The 24,192-nt window shown below is 43.0% G+C and overlaps 1 protein-coding gene across 2 annotated transcripts in view; it reads left to right on the top strand.

The window, feature by feature from the left end:
- fkbp10a (FKBP prolyl isomerase 10a) overlaps positions 1–24,192 on the top strand; it is a 179,581-nt gene that overhangs the window by 49,033 nt on the left and 106,356 nt on the right. For both annotated transcript variants that reach the window (XM_067411835.1, XM_067411834.1), the window contains 3 exons: positions 1,721–1,866; positions 8,979–9,168; positions 9,291–9,436. In XM_067411835.1, coding sequence (XP_067267936.1) covers positions 1,721–1,866; positions 8,979–9,168; positions 9,291–9,436 — 482 coding nt within the window. The remainder of the gene's footprint in view (positions 1–1,720; positions 1,867–8,978; positions 9,169–9,290; positions 9,437–24,192) is intronic.

The following is a 24,192-nucleotide window of genomic DNA, read 5'->3' as shown; positions in this document are numbered from 1 at the left end:
CGAATACAGAATTCATCTCTGCAACCTTTCATGCCACGATCTAAATATAATGCCATAGATCTAAATGTAATGCAACACTTTTCATGATTAGTTAACTTTGAGAGCTGTAATAGTAAAATCGTACTAAAAGAGAGAGTAATACTTGTCTATTTCAAATGGAAAGATGTTAGCCAATCACAGCAGTGGGCGTTTACACTGAAGTCTCACAGCAGACATGCCCCTTAAAACAGAGCGTTCATACCAGAGGGCTAAAATCAGGGTAGGAAAAATGCCTTTTATTTATGTTATGACAATTTTGGATGTAAAAAGCATACTAACATTATAAGTGCACCTCAGTAAACATTATAAAACAATAAAACAATGCAGTTCATGACCCCTTTAATTCAGCATGGTGCACCAAAGCAAAAATAGAAATAAAATAAAGTAAATAAAAGCTGCAGATGCACCGCTCCTGGAACTCATTGCCAGACCACATCCGTGTGCTAATCTGTTAACATGGGCACGGAAAAAAATACGCGCCACATTTGCACTGCAAACAGAGCAGGCTATGTGTGAAACAGGCATTAGACTTTTAAAATGATACCAATCATGAAAGGGAAAAACAATATATATACAAGTTACATTATACATAGAATATAAACTTTCAGTGACTTGAGGCAGGGGGAAGGGTTAGTAATTGTTGTGTTTTATTAGGGATCACAATTCATCGGTTCACTTCTGACATGTGTCAAACTTGACCAACTGAAAGGGAACATCTCAGTTACATATGTAACCCTCGTTCCCTGAAGGAGGGAATGGAGATGTACTTCTCGTCATCCCGCATCCGCATTTATACCTGCACCACGGGCGGGTTGCGTGACGCAAAGCTTGCATGCCAATGTGCATTGGCTCGTTTAGTTTAACCTCAATGGTGATTGGTCTCTCATGCAATATCCCAATTCGTCGGTTCACTTCTGACATACGTCTCCATTCCCTCCTTCAGGGAACGAGGGTTACATACGTAACTGAGATGTTTTCTGCATTGTAGCTCCCCATTCAGAGGCTGTTTTCACTGTGCTAATTCACTCCCGTCCAGTGGGCCGGCCCCTTTAAAAAGCTGAGCGACCCCTCCTGTCTGAGCACAGTGCGCATCCCCGCTTGACTCCCATCTAGTGCCGTGAGCTACATTTCAGACTAATACCATCAGCTCCCATCGGATCGCTGCACAAGCTCTCCCAGTCGAGTGGCCAAGAACTATCCCACGAGTGCCATACCCTCAGTCTCACACCCCTCATTGTGAGCATCCCCGTTCGATTGCTTGCTGAGCTTGCCTATCCAATGCTGTGAGCAATATCAGAGCGAGCCCTCTATTCCACTATCCCATGAGCACTATACCCACAGCCTTGCACTCCACAGTTCTTCGGGGGCTTTATACTAACCTTACTCTGGCTGCTGTTCTGTATTATTGCTATCTATTTTTGGGGGGTAATACTTTGGGTTCATTTTTTTGTTTAATGTTTTGATTCAAAAGTATACTTGTTCTATTTTTTCAAACAAATGCCAGTATGCCACTTGTTTTGATATTTTAAAAAATAATGCAAAAACCTTTATACATTTTTAATTGTGGCTTAAATTGTTCAAATACATGTTGGGCCACTGTATGTATGCAATTATTATATGTATGCAATTATGAATATTAATATATTGTGGCTTTTATAATGTCTGTAAATTCTTATCACAGCCACCTTCAAAACTCAACATACAACACATATGTGGGGGAGAGCAGTCTCATCAAAGGCATGGAGGAAGGCATTTTGGGCATGTGTGTTGGGGAGAGGCGATCAATTATTATCCCACCATTTATGGCTTATGATGACAAAGGATATGGTATAATTAGTGCTTTCATGACTTTTTCATATGATATTGATTAATCTTGCCTAATTTCTTAAACGTACCTTATTATACATTTATTGTACAGCTGTACAATTCATAATGCATAATAATAAAGTATAAGCAATATCTGACCATATTTTTGACAAGTATAATATTTTTATAGAATGGATATAAAAAGTCTACTCACCCCTAAAATAGCAGATTTTGTGATGTAAAAAATGAAATAACTTCTATATTTGGGTTTGGGGCTTTTTTCAGAATTAACTGATTATGAAGCTCATATGAAATAGTATACACTTTTCTTCACCTGAAGTCATTTATGCTTTGAATAACTTTCAGCTGTTCTTGTAAGATCTTCTTGCCACTACACAGCATCAACAAAATCTCATTTTTAAAAGGTATCACTCAGGTGAGGGCTAAAAAAAACAAAGGCACAGTGAAGACAGTCATCAACATTTCTAACAAGTATTGGTTGCTACCTACATGTGACACCTATCTCCGGTATTCTCCATCTGTCTGGGCTGTTGGGCAGGGTGGCAAGATGCAAGCCCTTTCTGGCTAAAATACATACTGTAAAAACAGTATGAAAACAGCAAAAACATCTCAGGTTACGTATGTAACCATGGTTCCCTGAGAACAGGGAACGAGAGACTGCATTTGAACGCATATGGGGAACATCATCACGTAAACCGGTGTCTGAAAACAATTATCAAATCTCACCAATCCTACTGGCCGGCGACAGCCTATGACATCATAATAGTAAGTATATAGACCCGTAAGTATAAAAGGAGCACCTAGAGAAGCTGTCAGTACCTTATCGTCTGAAGGGACTTTTCAGCAGGCAGCCCTGATGCATTGCAGGTAATGCAGTGTCTCGTTTCCTGTTCTCAGGGAACCATGGTTACATATGTAACCTGAGACATTCCCTTCCGAAAGGGAACTCTACACTGCGTTTGAACGCATATGGGGAACGATATACCCATACCGCCATGCTTGAGGGGAGTGCAGGTCAAAAAATGGCTAGACAAATGTCAGAATTAGCAGTTTCAACTGAAATGCCAGAACCACTCCCCCTACGGGTCATACATAGGCTGTCAGTGACAGCATTCCCTATGGCCAACAGCCCAAGCTATAAGCCTCAAAGATGCCTTCCACAGAAGGCCTACCAAGGCTGCTCTAAGGCTTCTGGGACCAAACTTCTTTTCAAAGAAAAGAGGGTACCTCTATGGGAATGTAGCCAGGGGGCCCGAAGGAACCCTGGCCAGTCACTTGTCAGGGGAACATCGTCAATCCTGAATGCCACCAGGGAGGCCGACCTGGTCTAATTAAAACAACCTAGTCTTGGCAAACGACCTGTCTGAACACAGAGTCTCAATTCACATTCTTCAGAGAAGATATCCAGTAAGAGGGACTGCAAAGAGGCAGTAACCAACTCAGACCAGAATGTAGAGACAGGCATCCTGGAAAGCAGGGCTCATCTTAGTGCTTTTTACCCTTACCAATGAGGGGAGTAACACTCTGCTCAATCTTAGGATCTACTCAGCGCCTGATTATTTGCTCTGAGGCTGTGTACTCTAAAGGGACCCAAACAAGGGGAGTACAACCAGCCTAAGGGCTGATCTTCAACAGGGAAGCCTCAGAGAAGCCTTCAACCACTGACCAGACTTAGGTAGCTAAGTACTATGTAGAACAACCCTTAAACGAGAGGAGTACCGGGCTCAACGTAACAGATAAACCATACTGTAGGCACAAAATCATGGAGGCCCAGGAAGGGCCTACAACATGACGTAATTCTACATTGTGTAGAATATATCACAGCAGCCTTACAAAAGGCCAAACATGTGAAAACAACATGCTTAATCTGCTTAAAAGACTGTGAAGGCCACACACCTAAAGCAGCTTACTTGCTGAGAAAGCAAGAGCCCACAAACATGGGAACTCCTTCTGATTGAAACCGAGTTAAACTTGCAGATAAGACTGTAGAGTGCCCACATAACAGTTTACCTCAACACATTCCAACAAGCAGTGTACTCCGTAAAAACACTTTCACTCTTTCAGCAAGAGGAGTACAAACGTACGCCATCATATTCTTGAAGGAGGCCCAAAAGGGCCTACGACTCCAGAAAGACACGTGGCATCAGCTAGTGGCAATGTCTAAGCTCTAAGCGAGCCATATATGAGAACCAAACTCTCCAGTGAGGTTAAGTAATTAACTCAACCTGAGCTTAATTCTATTCAACACATTCCAACAGACAATGTACTCAGTAAAACACTTTTTACTCTCTAGGCAAGAAGAGTACAAACCACGCCACTCTGCTCTGAAAGAGGCCCGAACAAGGCCTACTATTCCAGAAAGACATAGGCTTCAGCCAGTGGCAGTGTCTAAGCTCTAAGGAAGCCAAATCTGAGAACCAAATTATCCAGTGAGGTTAACTAATTTAACTCAACCTGAGCTAATTTAATCCACACATTCCACCAGGCAATGTACTCCGTAAAAACACTTTTTACTCTTTAAGCAAGAGGAGTACAAACCTATGCCATCATGCTCTTGAAGGAGGCCCAAACAGGGCCTACAACTCCAGAAAGACACGTGGTGTCAGCTAGTGGCAGTGTCTAAGCTCTAAGGGAGCCATATATGAGAACCAAACTATCCAGTGAGGTTAAATATTTAACTCAACCTGAGCTTAAATATATTCAACACATTCCAACAGGCAATGTACTCAGTAAAACACTTTTTTTTTTAACTCTTTAAGCAAGAGGAGTACAAACTACGCCAACATGCTCTGAAAGAGGCCCAAACATGGACTACTACTCAAGAAAGTCACGGGCATCAGCCAGTGGCGGTGTCTAAGCTCTAAAGCCGAGTTCAGACTGCACGATTTTAGCCCCGATTTTGGCTCGCCGGCAGGTTTTGAGAAATCGCAGACAAATGCCCGAAATCGCAAGCAAATCGGAGCTCGTTCACGTGAGTGACAATCACACAGTTTGAATGAGCAAAGACGCAATCTGAGAGAATCGCCAACGACAACCGTGAGATATTTGGCATGCTAAATATCTGGACCTGTTGGCGATTCAAAATCCTGCTGTGTGAAAAGTGTTCTGACTGAAAACTACATCGGCGATGACTGACAGCCAATGAGAGAGCAAGATACAGAGCAGCGGGGAGTTCGGGGAGGAGTTATAGACCACAATATCAGCAAGCATGGCTTCGTTTCAGATAAACATTACAATTCTATCAAACAGAAACAAAACACAAACCTTTGCTTGACCATCCGTAACAGCAGCACATTGAAAAGTTATGTATTTACCTCCAACTCTCGTTGCAGAACACACAATCCACAGTCTCCCCAACCATTTCCTCCTCATATTCTTCTTTTCTTTTTCTTGTTTTCTCTGCAAATCAGCGCACCGGCAATTGCAAGCTTCATATTGCAAGCTTCTTGCCGGCTACCGTTTTTAATAATAATAATAACTCCGGTCTTGCGATATATCGCGTAGTTTCCTTGTCACATCTCGCGTGTGTTTGGTTGTGAAACGTAGTTTGCATGCCAGACAGAGTTGTTGGCGATTCTTCCTATTGTAAAGTCATACAGTGTGAAACCTTCTGTCGCCGATCCATCGTGCAGTATGAACACAACAGCAACTGCATGCTGGCCAAGATAGTCATGCAGTGTGATAAGAACAGTGACCCCACTACTTTGAAAATCGTGCAGTCTGAACTCGGCTTAAGGGAGCGTAATCTGAGAACCAAACTATCAAGTGAGGTTACCTAGCTTAACTCAACCTGAGCTTAAAATCTACACATTCATCAGGCAATGTACTCAGTAAAAACACTTTTTACCCTAACAGTAAGGGGAGTACAAATAATATATGCTACCGTGCTCTGAAGGGGGCCAGCACCGGCCTACTGCTTAAAATGACCATGGCAAAAAAATAGAATTAAAGCATTAACAACCCTTAGAAACAGGGGAATGCTTCACTTTTCATTCATACTACGCTGAAAACCTGAATTTCAAGGGTGGGTGCTTTTCACCAAAGCAAGAGACATCTGTACTGAACCCTAGGGAACAGGAGCTTAAAGAAAGCTAACACTGTTTCACTCAGACTTGAATGTTAATTCAAGGGGTTCAGGGGAAAAGACTAAAAAAAAAAAATAGAATGAAAGTTCTAGAAAAGTGGGGCCACAGCAACAATAGCATTTTCTTATTCACATAGTGATAAGGGGCCTACCACCTGAGACAACGGCACCAGGAAGACTTAGCAATAGTCTGCTACCTTAGCTGCTATCTATCTTGCACCTACACCAAAGGGGTAGTATGGGCCTTGGCCTGACAACTCTGATAAGTGGAGGTCGGAACTAACAAAAACTACACTCTCCTGACAGGGGTAGTAATAAAAGGGCGAAATGCTTCAGTATATCACCTAAGCCCTAGTTCTAGCCTAGGCCAGCTATAGCTGTGGGCCTATTTGGCCACACATAAGCATAGATCTTCCTGGGGCTTAAACTAAGCCTCTAAAACTCTCAATAGAGAGGAGGCAACTCTGAAATAACTATATAAAACAAGAACTCAGAGGAGCGATGCTCAACTCAAGCCAAACAATGTCAGGCGGCCCAGAAGGCCGACGCTTAACATAGATCTATCTGAAGTGAAGAGTGCCAATCTCTAATAAAAACTCTAGCTATGAGAAAAGCTACTCTACCATATGGTGGCTGTAAAGGTGGCCATATAACCGACACAAAGATAACCAACCTAATGGTAACTTCAGGGCTCTAATTCTCCTTATATTTTCTTTTTTACACACCCAGGAAAAAACTATACAGGAAAACTAAGGTCAACATATTTTAATATATAAATATAGACCAAGCTCATTACCTGTGGCTTGAAGAATGAAGACTTACCATCATAGAAGGATGGAATCTATGGTTCTTTCAAGCCTGAAAGAGCCCCTTCACTATCAAGCCAGAAGGCGAGCCATCAGAAAAATTTTCATCCTGGGCCCAGCACTCGGCCTGATTGTAAGAAGCGCCTGGGTCAAAATTACCATTACTCATGAGGTGTAAGAAGAAAGGAGAGGGTAGATGTAACTACCCTCATGGAGAGGAAATCAATCACCGATGCTGCTGGCTCCGAGGAGTAGGAGGTGCCTGCGAGGCAACACTGGACTTCTGGCCCTGTCTCAGATCCTCGAATCGGGACGGGCCAAGACCTCCTGTCTGTCTGGGCCCAGAATCGGATCTGAGCGGTATGCAGGTCTTAAATGCTGCCAAGCGTGCCTTTGCCTCCCTGAACTTTCCAACCACCACCTCGACAGAGGTACCAAAAAGTTCAGAAGGTGAAACTGGTGCATCGAGGAAAAAGCCCTTTTCTTTCCCCCCCGATGTTGGCCATGTTCAACCACGGATGTCTCTCCGTGGCCATCATTGCTGCCATCAATCTTCCAACCGAGGCAGCAGTCTGTTTAGTAGCCCTGAGAGCAAGATCCATGGTGCGGCGCAGCTCTTCTACCGCCTCAGGGGACAGACCCTGCAGTCCCTTTCTTAACAGCTGCAGCCTGCCAGAAGCAAGCTTCATAACCTCGAGCAGCTCTGCATACGCAGGGCAGTGAGACTTTGCTCGCCTGCTTCCTCTTCAACAGCCACCTTCTGCTCTCTTGGGCTTAACGCCAGAAGAGCACTCACTGCTGGATCTGATGATGTGATGAGGACATCATCATCATCCAGCAGCTCACCCTCGTCAGCCACTGGGGTTTCAGCTCACCTCTCTCAAACTCCTCAGCGAGCTCCGTCTGAGAGCCCCATGATTTCAGCCACCGCTCTGCTTCAGCATGAATGGGACCAGAACCACCAGGCACAGATGCCGGCCCCTCTTCCCTCGAGAAGAGGGCCAAACGAGAGCGGGACGTCCAATTAGGAAGACGTTTACACAGACAGCGCCCTCAAGCACTGTCTGTGCATGTTCCTCTCCCAGACAGAAAACGCACAAATTGTGGATCCTGGTGAATTGTGGATCAGCATTCACTGTCTGCTCCATTAAAGAGGACATTACCAGCCCCAGACCCAGAGACACACCAGACCTTAACCATACCCATCATGGACTTAGAGCCTGAGCCCACCACAGCCAGCCTTGATGCCAGTGCCAGAGCTGATGAATGAGCCAAACATTGCCCCAGAGCCTGAGCTTAACAATGAGTCTGACCTGGTGCATGAACTGGCAACATTGTTCTGTGAAGAGGGCATATTAGTAAAGTACAGGGATGTAGTGGGGATGGAGCCCCGCTCTGCTGAGGGTGAGCTGTTCCAGATCTCTATAAAATGTGCCAAGAAGTTTTTACCCGAAGTCTCCCACCCTCCTACTGGTTCTGTCCAGCTCCAATTCTTCTGCATCTAGGCTGGTTAAGTCCAGCTCCAATTCATCGCTGGATAAGTCCCTCGGCTCCACCTGGGACCACTGTCCTCATGGCTTCACCGGGCTTCCTCATCCCTCTGGTTCTGCCTTGGTCAGTCGTTGCTCTGCCTATGCCACAGACTTCTGGGCCTTTGGCTGCACCTTGTCCCTCCACCCCTTCCCTCATCGCTGTGGCTCCGCATTGGCCTTCAGGACCTTTGGTGTAGTCTGGTCCCTTTGGCTCTTCAGCTCTACCTGGGTCTCCAGCTCTACCGGCTACACCTCTTTCAGTCATCTCGCTGGATCTGCTTGGTCTTCCCACCAAGGCTCCACCATGGCTCCTCCCTCCATCGGCTCCAACGAGTACCTTCCACCTGTCATGGCTCTTGGTCATCCTCCTGCTCCTCCTGTCTAATCCCTGGCTCCTCCCAACTTCATATCCACCCTGGTTCTTCTGGTCCCTGGTTTTCGGTGTCAGTGCATAGGTTGTAATTTTCACATTAAAGCTGCAAAAGTCCTGATATGATTTATCTTTGTTTCATTTTTTACATACCAAAAAACAAAACAAACAACAACAACAACATCAAAAAAAAAAACAAAAAAAAAAAAAACTGCTTTTTTAACAAACTTATGGACTTTTTATATCCACTGTGTTTTACGAGATCCTGGTTTTGTTTAAATATTTGTTTGAAGCATAGTCTGATGGAACTTTATCTTTAGGTACAAAGATCCCTCCATATGCAACTGTCATTTTTGATGTATTACTGGTGGACGTGTTTAATGTGAAGGATGATGTAAACGTGGAGGTTCAAAGGATTCCACAGCCATGTAGGAGAAAGGCAGTGGTGGGAGATTTCATACGCTACCATTATAATGGAACGTTTCAAGATGGTACTGTCTTCGATTCCAGGTGAGTCTTTCATCTAGAAAATAAATATTTTCACATAACAATGAATATTACACGTTTATGGTGAAGTGCTGTTAGCAAAATGCTGAGTATTTAAATTTTTTTTTTTTTTTTAACATCCCTAGTTATTCTCGAAACAGCACTTACAACACATTTATTGGCATGGGTTATGTGATTGCTGGTATGGACAAAGCCCTGCAGGGGGTATGTGTGGGTGAGTGGAGACGAGTCACTGTGCCGCCTCATCTGGCCTATGGAGAAAATGGATCAGGTGCGTGTTGCAGTATGTATGCGTGTTGTAGTGCTGCGTGTTGCAGTGTCTGGTGCATGTTGCAAGTAAGTATGCAATGCAGGAGCAGCACACTCTATTATGCTTTCACATATGCCGCATTTGCAGTGCACAACTGTCAGCATTGCAATTCTCTTTGTACATAGGCTACACTCTTTCATACATGTCACGTTTAAATGCACTACATTTAAACAAAGGTTTATTCAATTAATTACTTTATATTTAAATAAAGTAATACTTTAGATTTATATATTACATTGCTAAAGAAGGTGTCAAAACATTTAAACATGCTATATGTTAAAATCACAAACATTTTCAATTAAAACTTACAATAGACGAAAATGTTACAACCTCTCATAAAAATATCAGCTTGAAGAGAAGAGATATTACCTAACATAAACAAGAATGAGTAAACGGCGGAATCAATCAAATCTATTTATTCATAACAAACATCTCGATAATAACGAACATAACAATCAAGTAAAGAATTTAACAGAATGGACAACAATTAACAAAGGGAAAAAAACAACAAAAGCAAAATAAAGATATAAAGACACTTGTTTGCTGGCTAGCCCACAAAATCTGTCATCTCTGTTTCTTTCTCCTCCTTGTTGGCGTCTTTATCAGAAAGCTCAATCAATCAGCCACTCAAATAGATAGAGCGTGTACACGCTCCAAAAGGATATCGTGACACCAAGAAAAACAAGGGAGGGGCAAAACAGAAAAAAACAAGACACAGACCGAGCACCGAACGTAACACACCCCCACCTAAAAAAAAAAAAAAAAAAAACGTTTTTGAGTTGAGTGTACATGAGAAGCCAAACAAACAATTACATAACACATAATACATTATCCTCACGAAAGAGCATCTGTAACAACATTGTCACTACTCTTCTTGTGCTTAATCTCCAGGCTGTATTTTTTGGCCATCAAGGCCCAACGCATTAAGCGCTGTTTATGATTATTGTGGTCAGTAAAAACCACCACAGGCACGGATGCAGCCCCCAGATAAACATCAAAATGTTGTAATGCAAGTAACATCGCTAATGTCTCCTTCTCTATAGTCGAATATTTCAGCTGAGGCCGACTGAACTTAGTAGAGAAGTAAGACACAGGATGAGAAAAGCTCCCGCCCCCGTTGCACTCGCATCCACCTTTTTTTAGGACTGCATAAAGCTTTCAAAGGTGCCACAATCGTAGAGAAATTTTTACAAAAGCACCTATAATGTCCGGCCATTCCTAAAAATCGCCGCAGTTCCTGCCGTGTCGTAGGAACGGGATAAGACAGAATAGCAGTTACCTTAGCATCTATTGGTCGTACCTTTCCTCGGCCAACTTGTCACTAAGTAAGTGACAGTTGCTTTTGCCAATTCACACTTTTTCAAATTAAGTGTGAGAGAAGCACTAGAAAGACTACTAAAAACGGTCTGTAATGTTTTCATATGCTCAGTCCTACTTCTGCATTCATTTCCTGTCTTTTGTCCACAGAACATCGATACACGTGTTGTTTGACGTGTTGTTTGTTCCTCACTAGGGCTGGGCGATATATCGAATGCTTTTGTCACGCGCATTTCGTCAGTAAAGCTGGCTCCCTGATTACCGCTAAATCGCCATCACCTGCTTTCAAATGGAGCGCCATTTAATAGACAGAGCCGTAGTTCACTGACAAGCCATGCAATATCACGTTCAATATCGATATGAATCGCCATCGATATTGAACGCGATATTGCGTGGCTTGTCAGTCAACTACGGCTCTGTCTATTAAATGGCGCTCCATTTGAAAGCAGGTGATGACAATTTAGCGGTAATCAAGGAACCGGCTTAACTGACGAAATGCGCGTGATTAAAGGATTCGATATATCGCCCAGCCCTAATCCTCACTAAACTGTGCATTAAAAACGGATAAAACAGGTTCCACCTTTTCGTTCATTATGGGTAACTATGGTCATTCCGAATATGCTTTCAGCATGTTCACATGGCATAAACACGTTTTCCTATGTCGATCTGGAGTACGAAGCACATAATCGGTCTCGCTCACTTTTCTCTTAATGACATAAAGCCCTGAAAAACGTGCAGCAAGAGCAGAACCCGGCAAGGGCAGCAGCACCAGAACCTTTTCCCCCGGCATAAAATTCTGCACAGTTGCTCGCTTGTCATATTGCTGCTTCATTTTCTCTTGGGAACGACAAAGTGCATCTTTTGCAGCGGCACAAGCGTTATGTAACCGCTCACAACATCGCGTAACGAAATCCAGAACATTTGTTTTTGGCACTTGCTCCACCGAAAGAAACTGATCTTTTAAAACCTTTAAAGGTCCCCGCACATTATGGCTAAAGACCAGTTCAGCAGGGCTGAATCCAAGAGACTCCTGTCTAGCCTCGCGAACGGCAAACAGCACCAGCGGAACACCATCATCCCAATCACTCTCAGTTTCGAGACAATACTTACTTTAAAGTCTGATGCCAACACTCCAGGGCACCCTGGGATTCTGGGTGGTACACGCTAGATACAATGTGCGAAATACTCAAAGCTTTCAACGTTTTTCAAAAAACCCTTGATAGAAAATTAGAACCTCGATCAGTCTAAACTGTCTTTGGAAGTCCAAAGGTAGTAAAGAACTTTACAAGTGCTTTCATCACTGTAACTGCCGTGATCTTACGCAAAGGAACCATTTCAGGGAATCGTGTGGCTACACACATTATGGTCAAAAGACACTGGTACCCTGCTTTAGTACACGGAAGTAGCCCAACACAATCCACAATTACTCTTTCGAAGGGTTCACCAACTGCTAGAATTGAGTGAAGCGGAGCTGGCGAAACCACCTGATTAAGCTTACCAGCCATCTGACACGTATGACAAGTTTTACAATATTGAAAAACCTCCGTTTTTTTTTTTATACCGGGCCAAAAGAAGTGCTGAAGGATACTATCATATGTTTTACTCACACCGAGATGTCCAGCCCAGGGATAATCATGCACCACAGCCAAAACATGCTGTAGAAATTTAGAAGGTACAACAATTTGGTTCACAGTACCCCACTCATTATCTTCATCAGTGAACGAGTGTGCATTCCATTTGCGCATTAAATCTTTATTGTCCCAATAAAATTGACGCTTACCTGATTGGTGTTCTGCAACATTAGCACTGGCGCGACATTTCTCATTATTTTGAGTTTCAATACGTGACTCACGGGAAACAGCCACAGTTTTAAGGTTTAACTTATTCGCCTATTTGTTCATTAACACTCTGAGGTCTGAGGTATCGTCGGCAATACCACCGCGGTTTTTTTCTTACCAGTGTGAAAGAGTCTCAAATTACTCTGTCAATGTTGCACATACAATTAAGAGTTATACACCATTTTAATCTGTGGAATATCTTCTTTTATTTGTGTACACTCAGAGTAAAAACAAAATGTTGTGCTTTTTGCAAAATAAATAAAACTAACATGATGCGTGATCTCTCGTCTCCCTCTGAACGAAGTCCAATCTGATAGTTCTCAGATAATGAACTGTAACTTAGTGAATACTAATCACAAAAAAATTAGACTTATGTCTAAAAAAACATTGAAATGTCAGGTTTTAAATCGTGTAAGTCAAATCGAAAACAAATATTCTCTGTTTATGTAATCTGTATTTAAAGAGAGCCATGTCAGAAGTCTGTGATTCAGCTCATTATCCGCTAATGCGGTCACACCCATGGAACGAGCACTATTCAGAGTCAAGTCAAGTCAAGTCAAATTTATTTATATAGCGCTTTTACAATTGGTAATTGTTTCAAAGCAGCTTTACATATTAGAAGCACAGAAAAAAAGGGAAGTGGTTAAAACTGTACAAGCAAGCGTGGTAATATGTAACATATACAAGATGGTGCTACATTAAGCCAATGTCGGCTGACTTCCAGGGGTGGAAAAAACCCCCTAGGAGAAAAGAGGCAAATTCAGAGTCAGAGGCAAATTCAGAGTCAATACATGTATACATCGTCTCAATTTTGTATTTATTGTCTTGAAAAGTGTTTTGAATACCCATAGTTAGCGATCTCTGGCCTCTGTTAGTTTACTCCTTGGATTGCCTATTCTTCTTTAGCAGGCATTTGTGGACTAAAGGTGCACATAGCGCCCTCCGGCTGCAAGTATGAATTGAAAACACAGTATCCAGCGCTCATAGTGATGACAATAAATCCTGAATGAATATTACACCTCTGTATAGAAAATTGACAAACATATGAGAATCCATCAATATTTATCCAAATGTGCATGCTTTTAAGCTAAAAGCCTATATGAAATGCCATAGAGGTAACATAATTGTTCAGACACTTTGCATCACAGAAATACATTATATTTTAAAGTATATAATAGAATACCATTATTTTAATTTGTAATAATATTTCACAGTATTGCTGTTTTTTCTGTATGTTTGATTTACACCATGATGAGCTTTGAGACATGATCACAGAGGGTTTTTTCACAGCCTACCTGTCTGAAAGAGTTCATTATTTATCCAGGTCATTAGAGCTCTTTATGTGATTCTTTTGTCTTCTCAGACAAAAGAGAGCTTGACTACGAGGCCTGCCTGAACTAACGCTGATGCTTATTTTTTTTGTTTTTTTCAATAACCATGCATAAACGTTATTCCTTCAAAAATACAAACATGTACACACATGTTTCTCACATATTATGGTAGCCTAGTTTGTGCTGAATACAGTGTAATGACACTTTTGTCATTAATGTTTATAAACAACTGAAAAAACCACAAATGTCAGGGCATGTCAAAACTTCTTCAGGCCCCAAATCAGCCTCAGACTCCAGAGGGTTAAGCAGCTTACCTTTTTAAAAAACATCAACAACAAGGTATCGCTTAAATCGACCTCATCATGCTGACATACTGCCTTTACCTGCACTCTTGTTGACACTGCACTGACGGAAAACACATCAGGGAATTTCTGTGCAAGTTGGTAAGGGTACATCTCCACCTGTTGTATAATAGTAACTCCTTTTGTTTTCCCTGTAATTCTAACTGTCGCAGCCGAATTTTAGTATCTGCCTTGATACGATATCTCTCCAACTGATGTTGCAATTCGTCTTTTCGCGCTTGAGCTTTATCTTGGGCCTTAAACTGCAGACGAGCTAACCTTACCTTCACACGAGCCCCTACTAGAGACATCGATGACATATCAGTAGAAATTGACAACGGCTCAAATTTTGGCGTAGACAATGACCTACCTCACAAGCATTTAGTGGAGTAACAGGAGCTACAGGAGACTCTTCCGCAACAGCGACTGATGGTTCACCCTGCTGCATTACTTCAGCATCAAGTAACACCACTTTATCAATAAGACCAGCCAGCAAACAAGCTCTTAAATCTTTTTTAAGTAATGGTCTAGAAACAGATATCTCATAATGCTGAGCAATAACAAACAAATCATCCTTTTGACAATTGTCCAATGTTTCAACACTTAGTTGCTTAATAAAGTTGTTCAGATCAAACGTTGCCATTATTCAATAGGAATCAAGTAAGCCCACTCCGGACCTAACAACCTACCCACAAAATTAACTACAACCTTCCTAATCTTCAGAGGGTTACCAGTTAAGAGATAAATAAATCTCTCCCCTGGAATACCTCCAAAAATAATATGTTAAAACAAAATCCTCAAAACAATAAACAGTAATCCGATGGAAGGTCCGGCGCTAAGCACGGCCAGCTCACTCTCTAAAGCTGCATTTACACTGGCACAAAATATCCGATCTTTTGCTCACATCTGACACAGATCGGAATTAGGTGCACACGTGTAAACACAAAAATCCACATGAGATCCGATTTTTTCGCATCCGATTTGAGCCACTTCCAAATGTGGTTATAAAATCCAATACATATCCTATCTCTGGACATGCCACCTACGTCTAAACACGCATATCTGATTCCCATTGGAATTCCAAGCTACCACACAGCGAGGGTGGCACGTTTGCTCACTAAAAGGTATTTTTTATGTTGTATTATGAAGCAGACGTGTTTGTATGCACTCGCACTAAAAATTCACAGCTTTATTATTGAGGTGGGAATTTTATATGTCTAACGAGTCTAACTTTATCTATTTTTCTAGAAAGAAATTGCGTGCGCGCGCACACCATAACACACAGCAGCTGAATTTCAACCTTTGCCCGGTTCATTTAGAAGAGACCGCCGTGTTGTTGTTTTTCTTATAAGAATTCCTATAAGTCTATATCCGTGCAGTCAGAATTTGCACTGCAATACATCCATGACACTGACAGCTGTTAACTTCATCTATCCATTCTGACAGGTAATCATGACCACCCGACATGAAATATATAAATAATTTTGATAGAACGGCCATTTACAACCTGGGGATCTACTATGTGCATGTAAAACTATCAATGCCAATCATTTTGGGGAAGGAAGTAATGTAAACACAGATATGTTACATTAATATGCACGCCCCCAATATTTGCATATGCCAGCCCGTGTTCAAAGCATTAGACAAGGGCAGGCAGTAATGTCTGGATGTGCACAGCAGAATCATCAGACTAGGTAAGCAAGCAAGGACAATAGCGGAAAATGGCAGATGGAGCAATAATAACTGACATGATCCATGATAACATGATATTTTTAGTAATATTTGTAAATTGTCTTTCTAAATGTTTCATTAGCATGTTGCTAATGTACTGTTAAATGTGGTTAAAGTTACCATCATTTCTTACTGTATTCACGGAGACAAGAGTCGTCGCTATTTTCATTTTTAAACACTTGCAGTCTGTATAATTCATAAACACAACTTCATTCTTTATAAATCTCTCCAACAGTGTGTAATTTTAGTTTTAGCCATGGAGCACTATCAAACTCATTCAGAATCAAAAGTAAACATCCAAATAAATACCATACTCACACGATCCAATGCATGCATGCATAATGGGTGACGAACACTTTGTAAAGATCCATTTTGAGGGTTATATTAGCTGTGTGAACTTTGTTTATGCTGTTTAAGGCAGTCGCAAGCTCGGGGGCGGGGAGCGTGAGGAATTAAAGGGGCAGCAGCCTGAATCGGTGCATTTATAATGATGCCCCAAAATAGGCAGTTACATTTTTTTTTTTTAAATCTATGGGGTATTTTGAGCTGAAACTTCACAGACACATTCAGGGGACACCTTAGACTTATATTACATCTTGTGAAAACATGTTCTAGGGCACCTGTAAGATCGTGGACGAGCCCCCACTTTATGTTACAACCTCATAAAAATATCAGCTCGAAGAGAAGAGAGATTACCTAACATAAACAAGAACGAGTAAACGGTGGAATCAATTAAATCTATTTATTCACTTACTCATAACAAACATCACGATAATAACGATCAATAACAATCAAGTAAAGAATTTAACAGAACGGACAACAATTAACAAAGGGGGAAAAAAAAACAACAAAAGCAAAATAAAGATATAAATACACTAGTTTGCTGGCTAGCCCACAAAATCTGTCGTCTGTTTCTTTCTCCTCCTCGTTGGCTTCTTTATCAGTCAGCTCAATCAATCAGCCACTCAAATCACTAACAGGTGCGTCCACCTAAGAGAGAGAGCGCGTACACGGTCCAAAAGGATAGAAAAACAAGGGAGGGGCAAAACAGAAAAAAAACAAAACAAAACAAAACACAGACAGAGCACCCCGACCGTAACAAAAACAACTGAATCTCATCTTTTCTTTCAGTTTCTTTCATCTTTATACAAGACATCCTGCAGGTCATAAAGAACTTTTGTTTTTCCACCTCATGCAGAGACGAGTGCTATACATTATGTCTCGTTTATCTAAATGCGAGGTAAGGTGTTGTTTCCTTTCAAGGGAACTCGTATTGCATCGAGAATGATGCTGTGGGGAAGCATCATGGGGTATATATATATATATATATATATATATATATATATATATATATATATAATCTCTCCACATATTATAATGGCGAGCAAGCAGCAGTTTAGATTGTGTGTTCCTCCCTGCCAACGCTACATCACAGGTGGGAATACACACGATCTATGTGTTGTTTGTTTGGGAGTGCAGCATGCACAGTCTGTGCTCCTGCCTGGCGCTCTTTGAAGAGGGCGCTCAGGCTCGCGTTCCCCATGGTTCTGGTCCTGCTGCTGATGAGGCACAGTGGCGATTTAGATGATGTGGATCTCAGATGGATTTAGCAGATGAGTTAGAGACAGACTCTGCCTTATCTCTGCCCTCACCTGCTGATCCAGCACCTTTTTTCAGGGTTTGGAAGCATGCTTTGCGGTTCCTTCTGCCCTGTGGTAGAGTTTCTGAGGAGTTGGAGGTTGAAAGCATCGAAGCAGGAGGGACTGAGGACTCGCTATCTCGCTCTCTTGTATATGAGCTGGTGGAGGTTGTGACTTGCACTGTTGCCAGGTTAAATACTGAATGGCCAGCTGAGAACCAGGACGTTCGCCCCAAAAGTAAACTTGATGAACACTTCCTGCCCTTGTGAGCTCAACCTCCTCATCATGGCCTTCAGTTTTTCGGAGGAAATCGGTTTCCTATCGAGTTCTTAGTGCACAAACATTGCACTATTTCACTATTAGTGGCCCATAAAGAGCACGATCATGCCTAAGGTGGAAGAGACACTAGCCAGCTGTCTCTCACCTCAGTCCGCATCGTCTCTAAAGACCCTGACATTGCCCACCAAGCCAGTTAGAATGGCATCAGCTTTGGTGGGCAGTGCTTATGCAGTGTCGGGTCAGGCTGCAGCATGCTTACACACTATGGGCGTACTGCAAGTCTACCAGGCAGATTTATTAGGAGACCTTGATGAGGGCGGGGGAATTGCGTTGGGCCACAGATCTTTCTCTCCAGGCTACCAAGGAGATGGCCAGATCAATGAGATAATATGAGATATCTATCTCAATGTGATTTTCTTCCCTGGCTAAAGGTTCTCTAAGCGATCCTGAGTGGTCCTGTTGACGTTCGAAGTGTTGTCAAACAAAACAGAGGCTAGCTAGACCCTCCCTCCGGCTCCTCGTCCCCTCCCATCCATGCTTCCTGAAACAGTCATGAACGCACATTTAAAATCATTCTTGTCGGTATTGGCTGGAGTGTGTTTATTATGATTCGTGGTCCAGGCTGCACCAGGTAGTTTTTGTTGCCGTTTTTGGAGCTTGTGGCGACTACAGAGACTACAGAGAGGCAGCTAGCGGACAGTGAGGAGATGTTTGCTGTATGTGACAAAAAATGTTTTGGCCTAAAAACGCATGACATCACTTAGAGGACCTTTAAATAAAGTTATAATAATAATAATAATAATAATAAACAATTGGTTGTGCTATGGCAGCCCTGGCATCTTACATTGAATCTGAGCGCTATTAAGGAAAAAGTCAAGAATTTCCTTATGGACAGTCCACAGTTGTCCAGAGGTTTCAGGAGGCCAATCAACTAGTGGATGTGTTTCAGAAGCTCCTCCCCCACACAAAAACAGAGCGTTGCTTCCTGAGTCCACCCCCGGGGAGGCACTCTCAACTGCAGCCTTCAACGGATAAGATGGATCTGAGGGCCGTCAATATTGCCAAGAAGGCTGCGGGGGAGAGGTCCTGATGCCAGTGGTGCCAGGCATCTGAGGGTAGTCCCCCCCGAAGGGAAGTGGTTAACACCATGTGGTCGCCTACATTATACGGTGCCCATCTCCCTTCGGTGCCCTCAGGGCGCATCAGTCTCCAGCGAGTGTATATCCCAATGTCCGCCCTGAAACGTAGGGTCTATTGGTTGTCCCATGCCGGTTCGCTACTTCAGAGCATTGGATTGGTTGCTCAAAAATCACTAGAGGCCAGTCTCAAGAGACTAGTTCCCTTAGTAGAATATCTGACAGCATGAAAACTACTGCCAAATATATCTTATGTATCCTGCGCACAATCGAAAAGGGTTACACGATTCAGTTCTCTCGCCTGCCTGGATTTATGGGGGTCCTGCCCACATTGGTGGGCCCCAAGCAGGCTCTGGTTATTGAACAAGAGGTAAAAACTTTGTTAAAGAAGGGAGCTATAGAACGTGTACTTCCTCCAGACAGAGAAATCGGTTCCAAAGAAGAAGTCCAAGTTCAAAATGTTAACCTTGAGACAAATTGTGTCACAGATCAGATCTGAGGACTGGTTTGTCACGATAGATCTCAAGGACACATACTTCCATGTATCCATCCTTCCACAACACAGGAAGTTCCTGAGGTGAAGTGTACCAATATCGGGTTCTTTCATTCGGTCTAGCTTTATCACCCTGCGTTTTCACCAAATGTGTGGCAAACAAGCACTGGCACCACTGTGTCTTCAGGGCATTCGCATTTTGAACTACATTAACGATTGGCTGATTATAGGTAAGTCACATCAGTTATCGGTTTGGCTTTAAGATGTCATTCTCGCTCACATGAAAATGTTGGGGTTGAGGTTAAATGGCAATAATAATTTTTCCAGCACAGAGGACCACTTTTCTAGGCATGGTTTGGGATTTAGTGGTGATGCAGGTACATCTTTCACATCTCTGCATTGATTCAATTCTATCAGCTGTAAACCGAATAAAGCTAGGTATGTCACTCACTGTAAAACAGTTTCAGGGATTGTTGGATTTGATGGTTACACGGCGAAGCTTACATGCCCTGGTTATGTGGAAGAAACCCTGGTTCCTATCCCAAGGTCCTGTGTTGGGAGCTCCTTATCGTCGCAAAACAACAACGGATGCTTCCCTCATGGGTTGGGGAGCGAACCTGGATGGTCGCTCAAATCAGGGTCTGTGGAGGGGACCTACCATGGACTGACATATCAATCGCCTGGAAATGTTGGCTGTTTTTCTTGCTCTCAAGTATTTCCTCCCAGACCTCATGGGCCACCATGTACTTGTTGGGTCAGGCATAAATCACCAGTGGGGTTTGCGCTCGCGTTCACTTTGTGAACTTGTGTATCAAATCCTCCTGTGGTCTCAGGGAAAACATGTGCTTCACGGTGTAGTCACGCAAAGCATTCCCACAGCGCCATTCTCGATGCAATATCTTGTTCCCTCTTCAGGGAACCTAGGTTACAGTCATAACTGAAACGTTTTCCTTACTTTACCCGATGCAAAAAGCCACATGTTGACTTTCAAACTTAGTAGATTTTAGCAGGGCATAAAAACTGAAAACAACAACAACAACCAACAAACAAACAAAAAAAAAACACTGTTCTGAAACAGGTTTGTTTAGAAAAAATAACGGTTAATAATGTTATTTTTTAACTTTTTTTTGTTTGCATGTAGCCTACTAATTATAATAATAATAATATGTACAGCATTTTATTTATTAAAAAACAAAGAGAGTATTTGCCGTCTTAGCTAACAGGCCTACAATTATCTTTTATAACAAGATTCTGTCCAAATGTAAACCTATTAAACGAAAGGAAAAACTATCAACGGTTTATAAATTATTTTTTCAAGATATTTGCTTGAAAAAATGTTTGCTACATGGTTAAAAATACCAACGCTATTCCTGAGAGGAAAAAAAGATATGTCATGTATATGTCGCATTTTATAATTACATTCAGAAATAATGTAATTTATCCGTAAATAAAATAAAATGTTTACAAATAGCCTAGCCTTTATATAATAGATAATATAATTATAATGTTTGTAAACACAAATTATGAACAAAACTGCCCTATTTTATTTTACCACAAAACATCTAAAGTTAACAGCCTATTCAGGCTATACATCAAGCCAAAACAATTTTTTTTTAAATTATCTTTTCTTTTTTAACGCCATTCCAGCTTATATTGTTATATTCAAGGCGAGAAAAATGTTTATTTATTAGAAATAAAACTAAATAAGATGCTAAACAAATTAATTTAAAGTGAAGTGATTTAATCTGAAGCCTACCTTTCTCATTCGGCATTATTTCCATTTTCGAGACGAATGCTAAACTATTATTTATTATGTAAGCTTTGTACTTCACTCGCATTGTCAACATCATCCTTCACATAACAGCACAGTCAGGCGGTGGTCACGGGTGGTAAACGGTAGATTGTATTGAAAAACATCTTGGGTTACGAGTGTAACCCTTGTTCCCTGAGTAAGGGAACGAGACGCTACGTCAGTGCCGTGATGGGAATCCTCTGCATTTTTGTGTTCGTGAAGCACTATTGTATCCAACCAATGAGAGAACGTGACGTCAGAGGCGGGCGATGTCGCGGACCGGAACCTATAAAGCATGCCCGGAAACAAAGAATGCTAGCTTCTGTGACATGTCTGAAGTAAGTGCTCCAGGCATGCTGGAGGTACGGCAACGTGACGTAGCGTCTCGTTCCCTTACTCAGGGAACAAGGGTTACACTCGTAACCCAAGACGTTCCCTTTCATGGGAACTATCAACGCTACGTCAGTGACGTGATGGGAACGCTGTCCCAACTACGCCGTGCCTCCGAGTGCCTGGCTACTATCTTGTAAAACCAAAGCACCCGGAGTTCTACTCACATTAAGATTATAAAATTTGAAGAAGGTGTGCTGGGATGACCATCCAGCAGCACCACAAATATCAGACAAGGAAACCCCTGACATATGAGCTCTTGAAGCAGCCATACCTCTCGTTGAGTGTGCCCTAACATCCAAAGGGCACGGGTGCCCAAGGGCTTTATAAGTCAATGCGATGGCCTCAACCACCCATTTACTCATCCTCTGCTTGGACGCTGGGCCCCCTCGACTCGGGGACCCGTAACATACAAATAATTGGTCTGATTTTCTCCACAGGGCAGCTCTGTGAACATACGCGTCCAATGCCCTCACAGGGCACAGCAGATGAAGTCTCTCCTGATCCGGTTTAATGAACGGAGGAGGATAAAAAGCCTCCAAAACGATTAGACCTGGGACCCTAGTGGGGACCTTAGGAATGTAGCCAGGCCTTGTATGTAGGAAGGCCTTAACCATGCCTGGTGCAAACTCTATACATGATGGTGAAACCGAAAGAGCCTGAAGGTCCCCTATCCTTTTCAAAGATGAAATGGCCAGTAAAAACACAGTCTTCAATGTAAGCATTTTATCTGACACATCTTCCAAAGGTTCAAAGGGCGCCTCAGCCAACCCCTGTAACACAATGGCTAAATCCCAGGTCGGAGATTTTGGGCGTACTGAAGGCCTCAGCCTAAGTGCGCCACGAAGGAAGCGAATGACTAAGGGGTCTCGACCTACCGAGACACCACCCATAGGAACATGATAGGCTGAAATAGCAGCAACATACACTTTTAGCGTGGAATGAGTTAACCCTTCTGAGAGTTTTTCTTGAAGGAATTGAAGCACACAGCTAATAGATGAGTGGACTGGGTCCAACCTATGATGACTACACCATGTAGAGAACACCTTCCACTTATACATATAAAGCTTCCTTGTAGATGGAGCCCTGGACTGAAGGATGATCTCCACAACCTCGGTTGGGAGACCAGATTCTATGAGCCTTGCCCCCTCAGAGGCCAGGCCCACAGTTTCCACATTCCTGGACGGGGATGTAAAATCATGCCGCCCGCTTGGGACAGGAGATCCTGTCTGACTGGAAGCTCCAGAGGAGAGCCGTGAAGAAGCGATACTAGGTCCGCAAACCATATTCTCGTTGGCCAGAAAGGAGCCACCAATATTAAGTCCACCCCTTCCTGACGGACTTTGTCCAGAACCCCCGGGAGCAGAGAGACTGGGGGAAAAGCATACAGGCGCCGCCTCGGCCACGTCTGTATCATGGCATCCAACCCCAGAGGAGCTGGATGCCTCAGAGAGTACCACAGAGGGCATTGAGTTGACTCCTCTGTGGCAAAGAGATCGACTTCCGCTCAACCGAATGTTTTCCATATAAGCTCCACTACCTCGGAGTGAAGCTTCCATTCCCCCGGACTCGCGCTCTGCCTCGACAGAGCGTCCGCCCCCATATTCAAATACACCGGAATATACGCCGCCTTCAGCGAGAGTAATTTCCCTTGGGTCCACAGGAGGATGCGACTGACTAATTTGCATAGTGGACGAGACCGCAATCCCCCTTGGTGATTTATGTAGGAGACCACCGTAGTGTTGTCTGTCTGGATCAACACATGGTGGCCCCTCAGGTTGGGGAGGAAGTGCTTCAGAGCCTGAAACACTGCCAGCATCTCCAGCCGATTTATGTGCCAGGAGACCTGGTGTACCTCCCAAAGACCTTGAGCTGAGCGACCACTCATGATCGCTCCCCAGCCCGTGAGGGACGCATCTGTCGTAAGCATTACGCAACGACATGAAGTTCCCAACACGGGTCCCTGGGACAGGAACCAAGGCTTTTTCCACATGACCAGAGCATGAAGGCATCGCCGCGTGACTTTGATCATGCAAAAAGGATTTCCCCTCGGGGAGAACCCCTTGGTCCTGAGCCACCACTGTAAGGGCCTCATGTGCAGCAGGCCAAAAGTGATAACGTTGGACGCAGCTGCCATCAGACCCAACAGTCTCTGAAACTGTTTTACAGTGAGTGACCGGCCTAACTTCACCCCATTCATGGCCCCGAGAATGGACGTCACACGAGCGGGAGACAATTGTGCCCGCATCGTGATCGAATCCCAGATTACCCCAAGATAGTTGGCAACCTGACTCGGAACCAGCACACTTTTCTTGGCATTGAGCCTCAGCCCAAGCTTCTTCATGTGCGATAGCACAACATCTCAATGTTGAGCTGCCAGACGTTCTGTTTGAGCTAAAATCAACCAGTCGTCGATATAGTTCAGCACA

The sequence above is a fragment of the Chanodichthys erythropterus genome, chromosome 15 (assembly GCF_024489055.1).
Source record: "Chanodichthys erythropterus isolate Z2021 chromosome 15, ASM2448905v1, whole genome shotgun sequence".
Lineage (NCBI taxonomy): Eukaryota > Metazoa > Chordata > Actinopteri > Cypriniformes > Xenocyprididae > Chanodichthys > Chanodichthys erythropterus.
This window is presented reverse-complemented; position numbering and strand designations above follow the sequence as displayed.